Genomic DNA, 12,195 nt, shown 5'->3' with positions numbered 1-12,195 from the left:
CTGGTACCCCTGCCCCCCTGGGAGTGGGGAGTCACCTGCAGCTGGAGAACTCCTTAAGACAGGAATGGGGAGGGATGCCCGAGGTCTTTCCTCCCTCCCCCGGGCTGGGTTAAATCCCTCAGCGGGCCCTGGATCCCTGGAGCAGATGGCTGAGATCCCAGAGGACACAGCACCCTTGGAGCCGGGGGAGATGGGCAGAGGGGATGGGGATGCAGCCTCAGCCATGGGGGCTCCCACGGGGCCCCCTCTGCTGTAGAGGGAAGCAGCCCATGGCAAGAGGCTGCCACCTTCCCAAATGGCTGCCACATGTCACCCCAGCACCCAGTATCACCTCTCCAGGGCAGAGCAGCCTGCAGAGGGGTACTGAGTCCATGCTTCCCCCAAAAGCAATTCCCCCCACACCAAGAGGGTGGAGGTTTTAGCCCAGACCAGCAGCAGCTTTGAAGAAATCCCAAACACTTCCCAGCACAGGCTGAAGATGCTGGTGGAGTTCAGTGCCAAGTCAAGGCTCAAGGCTGAGCCCGGCTGCAGTCCAGCACCTCCCAGCTCTGTTGCACCAGGTCACCCCTGCCCAGACCCCAGCCTCAGAAATGCATTTTGTTCCAATTTTGTCTTAAAAGATGTTGGGGGAGCAGAGACAAATGTTGGCACAGAATGACTGGGAAACAATCCTGCAAAGTCTGAGTGAGTTACCTGTGGAAAAGCTGGAGAGCAAAGGTGGGGGCACAGGGATCCAGCTTGGTGATAAGTGGGGACAAACAGCCTGGCAAACTCCAGGGTGCTGGGGCACAGTGCCAAGAAGGGAACAGTGGAAATGATAACGTGGCCTGGGGGAAGTCACCCATCTCACTGTGCTGGGGATGGATATGACACAGGGACAGCCCAGAGCCCAAAGTGCCAGCTGGGTCCTGCCCATCGCCCAGGGGCTATGGAGGGTGAGGGAAGGAGGACAAGTAACCCGTAACAGCTGCTGACTCCAAACAGTGTGAAAGCATCAGATGTTTGTCCCCAGTGCTGGGGAAGTGCAGTCTGGAGCCCCTCACCCTCCCCATCACACATAGGTGACCCTACCCAAAGCACTCAGGTACATGTCACTGACTCTTAGTGTGTACAGGTGACCAAAACTGGTCACATTTTGACTAAGAGCCCTTTCCATGGGGTCCCGAACTGCGTAGGACTGGGCCATGGCCAGGGCTGCCCCTTGGCTGTGGCCCTGAGCACCAGAGCCCTAGGGATGCTGACCTGGCTTCAGGGACTAAGAGGATTGAGCCTGGGAGTGACTCACAGGGAGCCCTTGGACAAAGGGAAAAGGTATGCCCAGCAGGATGCCAGGTCCTGCAGGGCAGTGGGACCTATCAGGGCACCTCACACAGATCATCCTCCTCCCCAGGACTGGGGTTTCACCTCATGCCATCAGGGACCCCACTCTCTGCTCCTCCCAATGTGGCTGGACTCAATTTTAAAGGTCCTTTCTAATCTCAATGGTTCTACGACTTCATTTTGGCAGCCCTCAGATTCCTGCCCAGCACTTGACCCCACAGCACTGCACTCCACACCTGGGCACAGGTAAATCACAGCTCGACTCACTCCAGCTTCCTGTGCCAGTGATTTATTCCACGCCAAACCCCAACCCCCAGTGCCCAGGCTGGGCTGACTGAGGGATTTGGGTGCCAGTAGCAGCCTCAGCCCTCCTGGCCCTGGTTAAACATGGGGGAAAGCCCAGGCAGGCTCTGCCTCATCCTGCCCACCCTAATGGCAGCGCCCTTCCCTGCAGAAAAAACCCAGCCATATCTTCCCAACTTTGCCATGAAACAACCCCCATGCTGGGGCAGAGGCTGCCACAGGCTCAGCTCCAGCTTGTCCCAACAGGAGAAGCCAAACCCACTGCGCGGGCGAGGATGGCCCCGGCTCAGCAACATCACTGAGAGCAATTCCGAAGCACCCTAACACCACAGCCCACAAGAGCGGGTGCCCAAAGCCCATCGTAGCCCCCAGCGAAGCTCAGCTGGAGAGAATTGAGCTGCCGACAGGGCAGCACCAACCCAGGGCAGGCCCAAGCCCTGCAGAGCCGCAGCAGGCCCTGACGTGCCAAGCAGAGCCCACCTGGTCCAAGCCCCAAGCCATGCTGCAGGCAGGCAGCGCTGATCCTGGCAGGGAAAAGGGGCAGATCCAGGAAACAGTGGCTGGCAAGGAGTTATGGGGAGGCAAGTAGCAGCTCAGCCCGGATTTGGAGGGAAAAGGTGGCTGTAATTCTGCCAGAGAGCAAACCCAGTCCCTCCTCCAGCTCTGCATGGCAAGGCACGGATCCGCCACTGGCAGCAGGAGGGGCTGGGAGGCAGCACACCCACCTCAGTGCCCCCAGTCCCGGCTCAGGAGGAGGCCTGCAGCTTGCAGAGCCCGTCAGCATACTGGAACTGGGCGCCGTTCTCATACTCGTACATGTCCAGGGCCACCTGGCAGCTCTCGCGCACCACGCGCTCCTCGTCGCCGGCGAAGGCGCGCAGGGCCCGCAGGCAGGAGGGCCGGGCGATGGCGCCCAGCGCCTCGGCGCACTCGTGCCGCACCATGGGGCTCTCGGCGAGGCTGCACAGGGCGGCTGTCAGCTGGGGGACACACGCCTCGTCCTGCAGCTGCCCCAGCACGTAGCCGATCTCGTGGCGGAACAGCGCGCTGCCGCAGCGCAGCCCTGCGGGGGGGTGGGGGGACAGTGAGATGGGATACCCCAAAATTCAACAGGATGCCCCAAAACAACGCCTGGATGGAGCCCCCACCTGAAAGCTGGAGATGGCAAGGGTCACCACCCCAGCCCCATGTACAGGAAGGGGTGTCCCACCCTGCTCCCAGATCCCAGCCCTGTCCCAGTGCCTCCTAGGACAGCAGCACCCACCCCCCAGCAGAGCTGCTGCCCCACACCTGCCCAGGTTCTGCCCCACCACATGATATTCCAGGGGATGGCAGCATGGTCAGGGACCTCAGCCCTCTGGGACCAAGCAGCTGGAGCAGGAGCTGACAGACCCATCTTATGGACCTGAACAGTCCCAGATGGCTGGAGAGCCTGAGCCACTTCCCTCAGGCTGGGGGTGGGTCCCAACAGTTCCTGGGTTGTGGTCTGCCCCTTTCCCACTCAGGGACATTCCCTTCTCCAGAACTATTCCCAAACACCAGCAGCCCCTGAACTTCCAGACCAGGAGAGCATGACCCCAAAAACCCCAGAGCAGGTCTGACAATGGGTCAGACCAGCTGGTCCCAGACCACCATCACAGCCAGTGCCCTCCCTCCCTCAGGGAAGGGGGGCTGGAGGGTGACAAGGGGACTCTGGAACACCCAGCACCCTGTAATGTAGCAGGGAACAGCAGTCCTAGATAAAAACATGTGAGAGTAGCTCTGGCAGTCCTGGATTTGGGAAGGGCTTGTCCCAGATTAGCCTGGACAGACCCACAATAAGGACAGGCCCTCACCTTCTGCCAGTGCCAGCACAGCAGCCTGGCCCCCCACATTCCGCAGAGCAAACATGGCCCGGTAGCGCTCAAACAGTTCCTGGGACTCATCCAGGAGGATCTCCCGGAGCTTGGCAACATCTGTCTCCTCAGCGGGGGGAGCAGGATCTACAGAGAGGTACGGGCTGCTGCCTGGCTTCTCCTTGTTGTTCTGCAGCCACTCCAGCCTCCTCACGGCCAGCTGACACGTCTCTGCCACCTGTGGGGACAGGGACACGGCCCCGGCTGCAGAACAGCACTGGACAGCGCCAGGAGAAGCCCAGCGCACAGCAGGATGTCACTGTGATGTCCCCACCCACCTGGCCAGCGTGGGACCTGCCTCCGAGACCAGCAGTGCTGCATCCCAGAGGAAATGACCCCTCGGGAACCTCACCTCGACCACAGGATCCTGGGAATAGCGTTTCAGGATATCCAGCACGTCGGGGTTCCCAATAGCACCCAGGGCTTCACCTGAAGGATGTACCAGGATGTAATCAGGGTGTCTGTGGGACAAGAGCCCTGCTGTGTCCTCTGGCAATGCCTTGCCTTGCTCTAAAGCACAGACACAGGCTTAACTGATGGATCCCAAATGGGGCAAACACGGGCACAAGCCAGACTGACCAATTCCAAACAGGACAAACACGATGGGAGAAGCCTGGCCAGCAGGAACAGCAGAGCCTGACCAACCTGTCCTGTCAGGTGTGGCCAGGGACGGTGGTGAGATGTTACCTGACTCAGGGTTTGACATCCAAGCCGGATCAGGCCCCCACGAGCTGCTCTGTACAGTGGGGCGAGCACCTCAAGCCCCACTTGCCAGCCAGCCCCCTCCCCTGCCCCCAGAGCCGCAGGAGCTGCTGCCGTACCTGCCTCGTGCCTGACCATGGGCTCCTGGGCCGTGTCCTCCAGCACGCCGATAAGCACCGGGATGGCCGCCTCGTCCTGCATCTGGCCCAGGCAAAAGGCCAGCTCGTGCTTCAGCAGCGCCGAGCCGTCCCCAAAGGCGCGGCCGATCCACTCCACGGCCGCGCGACCGCCCAGGTTGCGCAGGGTGAAGAGGGCCCGGAACCGGGCGGGCAGGGGCTGCGCCGCGTCCACCAGCGTGCGGCCGATGGCCTCCACCTCCTGCTCCGTCACCATGGCGCGGGCAAGCTGGCGGCTCTGGGGGGCTCCTCGGTCACACTCCTGCGTCCGGGAAAGGGAGTCAAGGCGCGCCCTCCGCCGCCAGCGGGTCCCGTGGCCGGGGGCGGGGCGGCCGGGAAGGGCCGCGGCCCGGCTCGTGCCGGAGAACCGGACCCCGAGGCCGGGGCTGGCCCCACAGCGCGTGTCCTCGGACACTCGGTTTCACCGGATACCCGGGACGGACATAGACCGCCTGCCGCGACCGCGGCAGACGGAGCCGCCGAGCCAGCGGAAGCGGGGCCCGAGAGGAGCCGCCGGGCCGGGGGATCCAGGGGGGTTCGGGGACGGCCCGGCGCTGCCGGCGCCGCACTCACCGCGCGCCGCCATCTTGCTGCTCCGCCACGTGACCGCCCGGCGGCCGCGCCTGCGCAATACGCACGGGCGGGGCCGCCCACGAGGGGGCGCTGCCTCCCCTCCACCCGAGGGCACTGCGGCCGCCAGGGGGCGCTGCCCAGGCCGGATGGCAGAGCCGGGCAGGGCCGCAGGGACTCGGAACCGCGCCACAGCCCGTCCGGAGAGGGACCGGCCTGCCGGGCTGCCCAAACCCCTCCGGAGAGGGACCGGCCTGCCGGGCTGCCCAAACCCCTCCGGAGAGGGACCGGCCTGCCGGGCTGCCCAAACCCCTCCGGAGAGGGACCCGGCCTGCCGGGCTGCCCAAACCCCTCCGGAGAGGGACCGGCCTGCCGGGCTGCCCAAACCCCTCCGGAGAGGGACCCGGCCTGCCGGGCTGCCCAAACCCCTCCGGAGAGGGACCCGGCCTGCCGGGCTGCCCAAACCCCTCCGGAGAGGGACCCGGCCTGCCGGGCTGCCCAAACCCCTCCGGAGAGGGGCTGGGGTGTTCCAAGGAGGCCAAAATTTCTCTGGAGAGAAGCAGAGGGTGCCAGACTGGGCAAGGCCCACCCTGAGAGGAGCCTGGGGGTGTTCCAGGCTGGGAGAAATCCCACTGGAGAGGGTTTGGGCAGTGCCAGGCTAGGCAAACCCAACCCTGAGAGGGACCTGGGGTGCGAGACTGGACAAAATCCCTCAGGAGATGGATCAGGGATGCCAGGCTGGGCAAAATCACACTGGAGAAGAACCAGGGGTGCCAGGCTGGGCAAACCTCTCCAGAGAGGGGCTCAGGGTGTTCCAGGCTGGGTAAACCTCTCTGGAGAGGGGCCAGGTGTGGCAGGCTAAGCAAAACCCCTCTGGAGAGGGGCTGGGGAGTGCTAGGCTGGACAAACCCTCAGGGCAGCACATCGCTGAGTTTGTGGATGCAGTTTAATTCCAGGCTGGTGTCAGCTCTCGCAAGTCACCACCTCTTCCTTCCCTCTCCTTCCCATGTGTGTTTACACAGCAAGTTTCAAACCTCCAAAGGAGTTTTGCCTTATTTCAAGGCTCCTGCTGATTTTGGTCTAATTTTTGAGACAGAGGAAAGAGAGATCCCAGCAGCCGCCCCCTCCCAGCCCTAATCCCCACTGTACTCCCACAGCACACAACACACCACCAAACAGTTTAGATCCTGGGAGAGAGAATGGGCACAAAATACATTCCACTGCCTGAAACCTCCACAGCAAACCCAGCATGAACGTGACATGGCCACCCCTCCCCGCCCTGGGCCCGCCTGGTACAGCTGGTAGCACTGGGCCAGTTTGCTGGAGTCCACGGTGAGTCTGCAAGCAGAGATGTGCGGGGCAGCTGTTCCCCGGGCCCATCAGCCCTCCCCGCAGCTCTCAAAGTACTGGCACATGAGCTCACGCACTTGCTCAGCCCGGGTGTCCTCCATGGCGGCCGGCGCGGGCTGGCAGGGCTTGGGCAGCTCGGTGGGCTCGGTGCCCTCCAGCCACTCCTCGTTGAAGGGGTTGTCGTGGGCCTCGCAGACGTTGTGCAGGATGCAGCAGGCAAGGACGAGGGTGGGCAGCAGCTCCAGGCTGCAATCGTCACACTTGAGGAGGATCTGCCAGCGCGCCTTGAGGCGCAGGAAGGCGTTCTCGATCACGCTGTGGGCCCGCTTCAGGCGGTAGTTGAACTGCAGCTGGCGCTGGGTGAGGTTCTCGTCCTCCTGGTAGGGCTTGAGGATCCAGTCTTGCAGGGGGTACGTGGCATCGCCCAGCAGCACATACTTCTGTGCCTTCCCCATGAAATGCTTGGGAGGGTTGGGGCACAGCCGGCCCTCCTTGGCCAGCACCCACAGGCTGGAGCTCTCCAGGACAGCGCTATTCTCCATGCTGCCTGGAAAGGCGGTGGAGACGTCCCAGAACTGCCCCAGCCCATCCACGGTGGCCTGCGTGAGGATGGAGTGCCAGCCCTGGCCGTTGCAGTAGTCGGCGGTGAGGCACAGGGGCGGGTGGATGGGGATGTGCAGGCTGTCCAGTGCCCCGATGCAGTGCGGGAAGCCCCAGCGTGTGCAGAAGATGCGCACCATGTTCTCCAGCTCCTTCTCGTCAGGCAGCCGGAGGTAAAGCGGCTTCAGCAGCAAGACGACAGCATAGCTCACCTCCCGGACACAGCTCTGCACTGTGGAGGGCCCCACACCGAAGAGCGGACTCAGAGTCTGGTACTCCACGTTGGTGGCCAAGTGCCACAGGGCCACAGCCACCCTCTTCTCCAGTGGCAGGGTGGGGTGGAAGTGGGCGCTGTGTGGAGCCAGCCCAGGCCGCAGCTGGTTACAGATGTAGAAGAAAGTCTCCTTGGACATCCGAAACTTCTCCAGCCAGTCCTGGGGCCCAAACTCCTTCAGGACCACCTGCTCCCACCAGTCTGTGCTCCTGAGGCTGGGCCAGGCACGGGGGTAGAAGCAGCAGCTGGTTCTCCTCCGGTGAGCGATGAGGAGCTGCAGTGCAGGGGGGAGACAACAGCAGTGTGAGACAGTGCTTCCCTGCGCTTCACTGGGACCCACTTCTGAAGACCACCCAGCTCAAGAGACTTGATCAAGGCAGGAGGATGGCTAGTCTCAGGTGGCAAGTGGTCCCAACTGGTCTAACACCAGTCAAATCTTCCTGTTCCTGGGAAACCTCACTGCAAACCCACCAGCCAGCAGATGTGACTCTAGACAAGATGCTCAGTTGTTGCAGACGGAGTTTTCTGGAAAAGCCCTTTTTTGGTGTGGCCATTTCCTCTGGGGGTTTGTATTTTAATGAGCATTACTGGATTTCCAGCTGCTGAGGGAACTGTGGGCCAAGTCCTGATTTGGAAGGGGGAGAGAGCATCCCTCAAAGGTGGGAATCATGATTTGGAAGGGGAAGCTCCTGGACTCTCCACAGGAATTGTTTTTCTATTATTAAATTCTACAGTGCAACTTCAAACTAAAGAGTCTTTAGTCACCTTCTTCAGCCACTGCCCAGGCCAGCAGGTTCCTCATGTTCCCCCCCCCCCAGCTTGTCCTTGCAGCCAGGGATCCCTTGTATCCCCCATTGCATCCCCTACCTTTGATGTCACCCCTTCCTTCACGTCCCCAGGTCCGCTGCATCCACCATCCTTTGTGTCCAGGATCATATCCCATGTCCATCAAGTCCCGTCCTTTGTGTCCCTGTCTTTGTGTCCCACAGAACCCCCATGTTCCCCATCCACACCATCCTTTGTGACCTCTGTGTCCATGTGTCCTTCCAGTCCTACATCCCGTGTTTTGGGACATGTCCCCCACACTTTATATCCCCTTTGTGACTTCCCCGTGCTCCCCATCCTTCCCACCACGTCCTTTGCATCCTGCTCCTCCCGTCAATTTTTTGTGTTCCTGTGACCTGTGTACCCCGTGCCCCAAATCCCCCATGCCCATGTGTTTCTTACGTCCCCCGTCCTGTGTCCCCGTGATCTGTGCCGCATCCCCCCATCCCCCATATCGCCGTGACCTCCGCTCGTCTCCCGTATCCCCCACCCTTTGTGCCCCCGTGATTTCAGTGCATCCCCCGCGACCCCCCCATCCTTTGTGTCCCCGCGATCTCCACGTATCCCCTGCATCCCCGCACCCTCCGTCCCCCGTGACCCCGTCCCCACGTCCCGTGCAGTCCCCCCCCACGGCGGCCCCGCCCCGGTCACCGTCATGAGCCGCTTCTGCCGCTGGCTGTAGTAGTGCCGGAGCCAGGCGCGCCGCTGCGGCCCGTCCCAGCCCCCGGCGCCGGCGCTGCTCCCGCTGCCGGCGCCGCTCCCGTTCCCGGTGCCGTTCCCGGCCATGGCCCCGGCGCGCCGCCGCCGCCGCCGCGCCAGCGCGCACAGGAGCACCAGCAGCCGCTCCCGCATTTTCAAATCGGGAGCCGGGGCCGCCCTGGAAGTGATCGGCGGCGGGGTCACGCTGGCACCGGGGGGCGGGACGGGGTGGCGCCGCTCCGCTCCGCGCGGCACGGCTCTGCACGGCGGCGTACGGATATCCCCATCCCTGCCTGCAGCTCACCGTACAGACATCCCCATCCACACCTCACCGCACCGTCCTGCCCATCCCCATCCCCACAGCAGCATCCCCATCCCCATCCCACAGCAGCACCATCCCCATCCCCATCCCCATCCCACAGCAGCACCATCCCCATCCCCATCCCCATCCCACAGCAGCACCATCCCCATCCCCATCCCCACAGCAGCACCATCCCCATCCCCATCCCCATCCCCACAGCACCACCATCCCCATCCCCACAGCAGCACCATCCCCATCTCCATCCCCATCCCCACAGCAGCACCATCCCCATCCCCTCCTCTCTGCACCATTCTGCACAGCTCTGCCATCCCCATCCCCACCACCATCACCTGCTCTCACCAAACCATCCCATCATCCCCATCCTCACCTATCGCCCTGTTCTTTTAAAAGTTTTAAAGTTCTTTTAAAAGTTTTCTATGCCTTCTGATGTTTACATATTTTTACTAGAGTTCTCACACACTGTTCATGTAAATAATGATTGTTTTGCATTCTTCTTTGTAGGAAGAGAGAATTAATAGACTGTTGGTTTGACCAGTGTGGTTGGAGAGGTAGCAATTTCACCCTCCAATCCACTGTCACTTTTAGAATTCTATATATTGCGAGGTCAGAAATAAAACTTCCTCTTTTCCTTCTTTTACATCTTGAGTGAATGCATGAGTTATTTCATGTCGTAGCACGACACTCATCACCATCCCCATCCCAGCTCACTCCCTTCCTGCCTCCAGGCTGGACTGGAGAAGGGTCACTGGGCTCAGCTGCAGCAAGGACTGGCACTACAGAAACAAGGAAAACCGCAACAACAAAATCCCCAAATCTGCCTTGGATTTGCAGGAAGGCTAGAAAAGGCTGGAAAAGACTGGACAAAGCTCACTGGGTTCAGCTTGGGCAAGGACTGGCACCAGAGTGACAAAAGGCCCAACCACAGACAGGCAGTGCCAGTGCCCTGGTGGTGCCTGGTGAAAGGAATAAGATGAATGTGTCTTTACAAACAGACTCTGTGAATCTGTTTGTAGATCGGGCCAGGGATTTGTAGATAAGGAAGTAACTGGAGAAATAATCAGTTTCAGAAAGTGTTACTAATTCACAAGGACTGCTGCTCAGCCAAGGTCCTGCTAAATTCCTGAACTTGGAGAAGAACAAAGACAATAGAGCTATGAGTATAGTATGTTAAACAAAGGGGGGATGCATGTTAGAGGGAGACATACAGTAGGCAATTCAGGAGATTAGAAGCTTCTCCACTTCAGCCAGTGGAGAAAGGGAGAGGGTGATGGGGCCATGAAAATTAGGATAAAAAGGAAGCTGCATCCCCAACAACTTGAGAGGCCCCATGGGAAATGCCCCATGGCCTTTCCCTTTGTTCACAAATAAAGTTACAGGACTCCTCTGTCTCCTTTTTGGACATAAACCTCTCGTGTCTAGAATTTTTCTGTACACCTGGGAGTAATGCCAGGGCCTGGATGGTATCCCAAAAGTGGTGCCTACTCTCCCAAAGTCCGTTTGGTTTCCAGACGTGCCATGGCAGGGCACATCCCATAGGTCTCCTGAGACAATGGACAACATGGGGATGCCTGCAGGGGAGTTGCTGGGTTCCTCATGGCCCGAGCCCAGGATCTGCTAGAGGGAATCAGCTTGAGTTCTGGAGGCAATTTGGGCACCACAAGATCAGAAGGATCCAAAGGATCCATCACCCATAAGGGTGTTGGAGAGTGTCCCAAGGAGGGACACGGAGCTGGGGAAGGGGCTGAGGAGCGGCTGAGGGCACTTGGCTCGTTCAGCTGCAGCACAGGAGACTGAGGGGAGGCTCCTCGGGGGCTGCAGCTCCTCCCGAGGGGAGGCAGAGGGGCAGGGGCTGAGCTCTGCTCTGGGCCAGGGACAGGAGGCCAGGAAGGGCTGGAGCTGTGCCAGGGCTTGGCATGGAGCTCAGGGAAAGGTTCTTCCCCCCGAGGCTGCTGGCACTGCCCAGGCTCCCCAGGGAATGGTCCCGGCCCCGAGGCTGCCAGAGCTCCAGGAGCGTTTGGCCAGCGCTCTCAGGGATGCTCAGGATGGGCTTGGTGGGGTGCCTGTGCAGGGACAGGGGCTGGACTGATGATCCCTGTGGGTCCCTTCCAGATCAGGATATTCCACCAGTCTATGAATTATTCTGTTCCTTCTCAGGACTGCATTTATCAGCGGTTTCTTGTTGAAAATAACATACAAGGGAACCTTAAAGAGAGACTTGATTATTATGGGAGGCTGAGCCCAGCAGTCCACGATTATTATCAGGGCTTGCATGCAGCTTGCTGCATTGCTGCAGTAGGGCCAGAATGGGTGGCTGTGCTGGGCAGGGTAACAATGACACGGTCACTGGGGTCACCAGAGCATGGCAGATGGACAGCCTGGGGGGAGGCTGCCCGCCAACAGGCACCCGGGCCCCCGGCACCAGCCCCTCTGTGGGCATGGGCAGGAACTGGGCGGGTCCAGCACACACCAGCGCTGAAGGGCATGGGGCTGCGAGCTCTCCTGCAGCACCTGCCCCGGCTCCTCCCAGGCCATGTGCGGCTGAGCTCTGCGGGAGCAGCAGCCCCCGCCCCAGTGCCCTCCCAAGAGGGGGGTGGACACACAGCTGGCTTCCCCCCACCCACCCCACAACTCACTGGGAAGAGCAATGGGGACCAGAGACCAGGAATGGGGGAGACACAGACACTCTGTGGAGTCGTGGGGGGTCCTACACTGAGTCACAGACAATCTCTTGGGGGGGGGAGGGCGGTCACAGGAATCCCACACCTTCTGGAGGGGCCAGGAAAAAACCCCAGAACCCAAGAGGCCCTCCAAGGACCTGAGGAGCTCCCTTAAGGACCTAAGAACCTTCCCCAGAGATGCAAGAACCTCTTCAGGGACCAAGAAACTCCTGCCCCCCCAAAGGAGGGAGCCCCCCCAAAGACCAAGGCACCCCCTGAAGGACTCAGGGAGCCCCTCAGGGACATGATGAGTCCCTTCCCGGGATCAAGACGCCCTCCTAAGAACCCCCCAAGGGCCTCCTTAAGTTCTCAAAGGGTCCCTCAGAGACGCAGCAGTCCCCGGCCCGGTGCCCTCCCGGGAGGGACACACAGACACCGGAGCCCGGTCATGACGTCATGTCGCGACTGTGACGTCACGGGGCCGTTGCCATGGCGCCGCGCG

The 12,195-nt window shown here is 61.0% G+C and overlaps 2 protein-coding genes across 4 annotated transcripts; both read right to left on the bottom strand.

The window, feature by feature from the left end:
- Window positions 1–1,593: 1,593 nt before the first annotated feature.
- On the bottom strand, window positions 1,594–5,012 carry DOHH (deoxyhypusine hydroxylase). 2 transcript variants are annotated; one of them, XM_053999580.1, is made up of 5 exons: window positions 4,970–5,012; window positions 4,340–4,658; window positions 3,871–3,947; window positions 3,459–3,696; window positions 1,594–2,686 (listed from the first exon to the last, which is right to left on the bottom strand). In XM_053999580.1, exons 2-5 carry the CDS (start codon window positions 4,611–4,613, stop codon window positions 2,370–2,372), a joined length of 906 nt encoding a protein of 301 aa, XP_053855555.1. In that variant the 5' UTR covers window positions 4,614–4,658; window positions 4,970–5,012; the 3' UTR covers window positions 1,594–2,369. The 2 variants fall into 2 exon arrangements, with proteins under 2 accessions (XP_053855555.1, XP_053855556.1); XM_053999581.1 differs by lacking the exon at window positions 4,970–5,012 and having other exon boundaries at window positions 4,340–4,809.
- An 882-nt stretch (window positions 5,013–5,894) lies between these two features.
- On the bottom strand, window positions 5,895–8,804 carry LOC128819509 (uncharacterized). Of its 2 annotated transcripts, none has more exons than XM_053999731.1 (2): window positions 8,667–8,804; window positions 5,895–7,464 (listed from the first exon to the last, which is right to left on the bottom strand). In XM_053999731.1, the coding sequence occupies exons 1-2, from the start codon at window positions 8,799–8,801 to the stop codon at window positions 6,346–6,348; spliced, it is 1,254 nt and encodes a 417-aa protein (XP_053855706.1). In that variant the 5' UTR covers window positions 8,802–8,804; the 3' UTR covers window positions 5,895–6,345. The 2 variants fall into 2 exon arrangements, with proteins under 2 accessions (XP_053855706.1, XP_053855707.1); XM_053999732.1 differs by lacking the exon at window positions 8,667–8,804 and adding an exon at window positions 8,058–8,411.
- Between the last annotated feature and the right edge of the window lie 3,391 nt (window positions 8,805–12,195).

Source organism: Vidua macroura, chromosome 26, assembly GCF_024509145.1.
Source record: "Vidua macroura isolate BioBank_ID:100142 chromosome 26, ASM2450914v1, whole genome shotgun sequence".
Taxonomy (NCBI): domain Eukaryota; kingdom Metazoa; phylum Chordata; class Aves; order Passeriformes; family Viduidae; genus Vidua; species Vidua macroura.
This window is presented reverse-complemented; position numbering and strand designations above follow the sequence as displayed.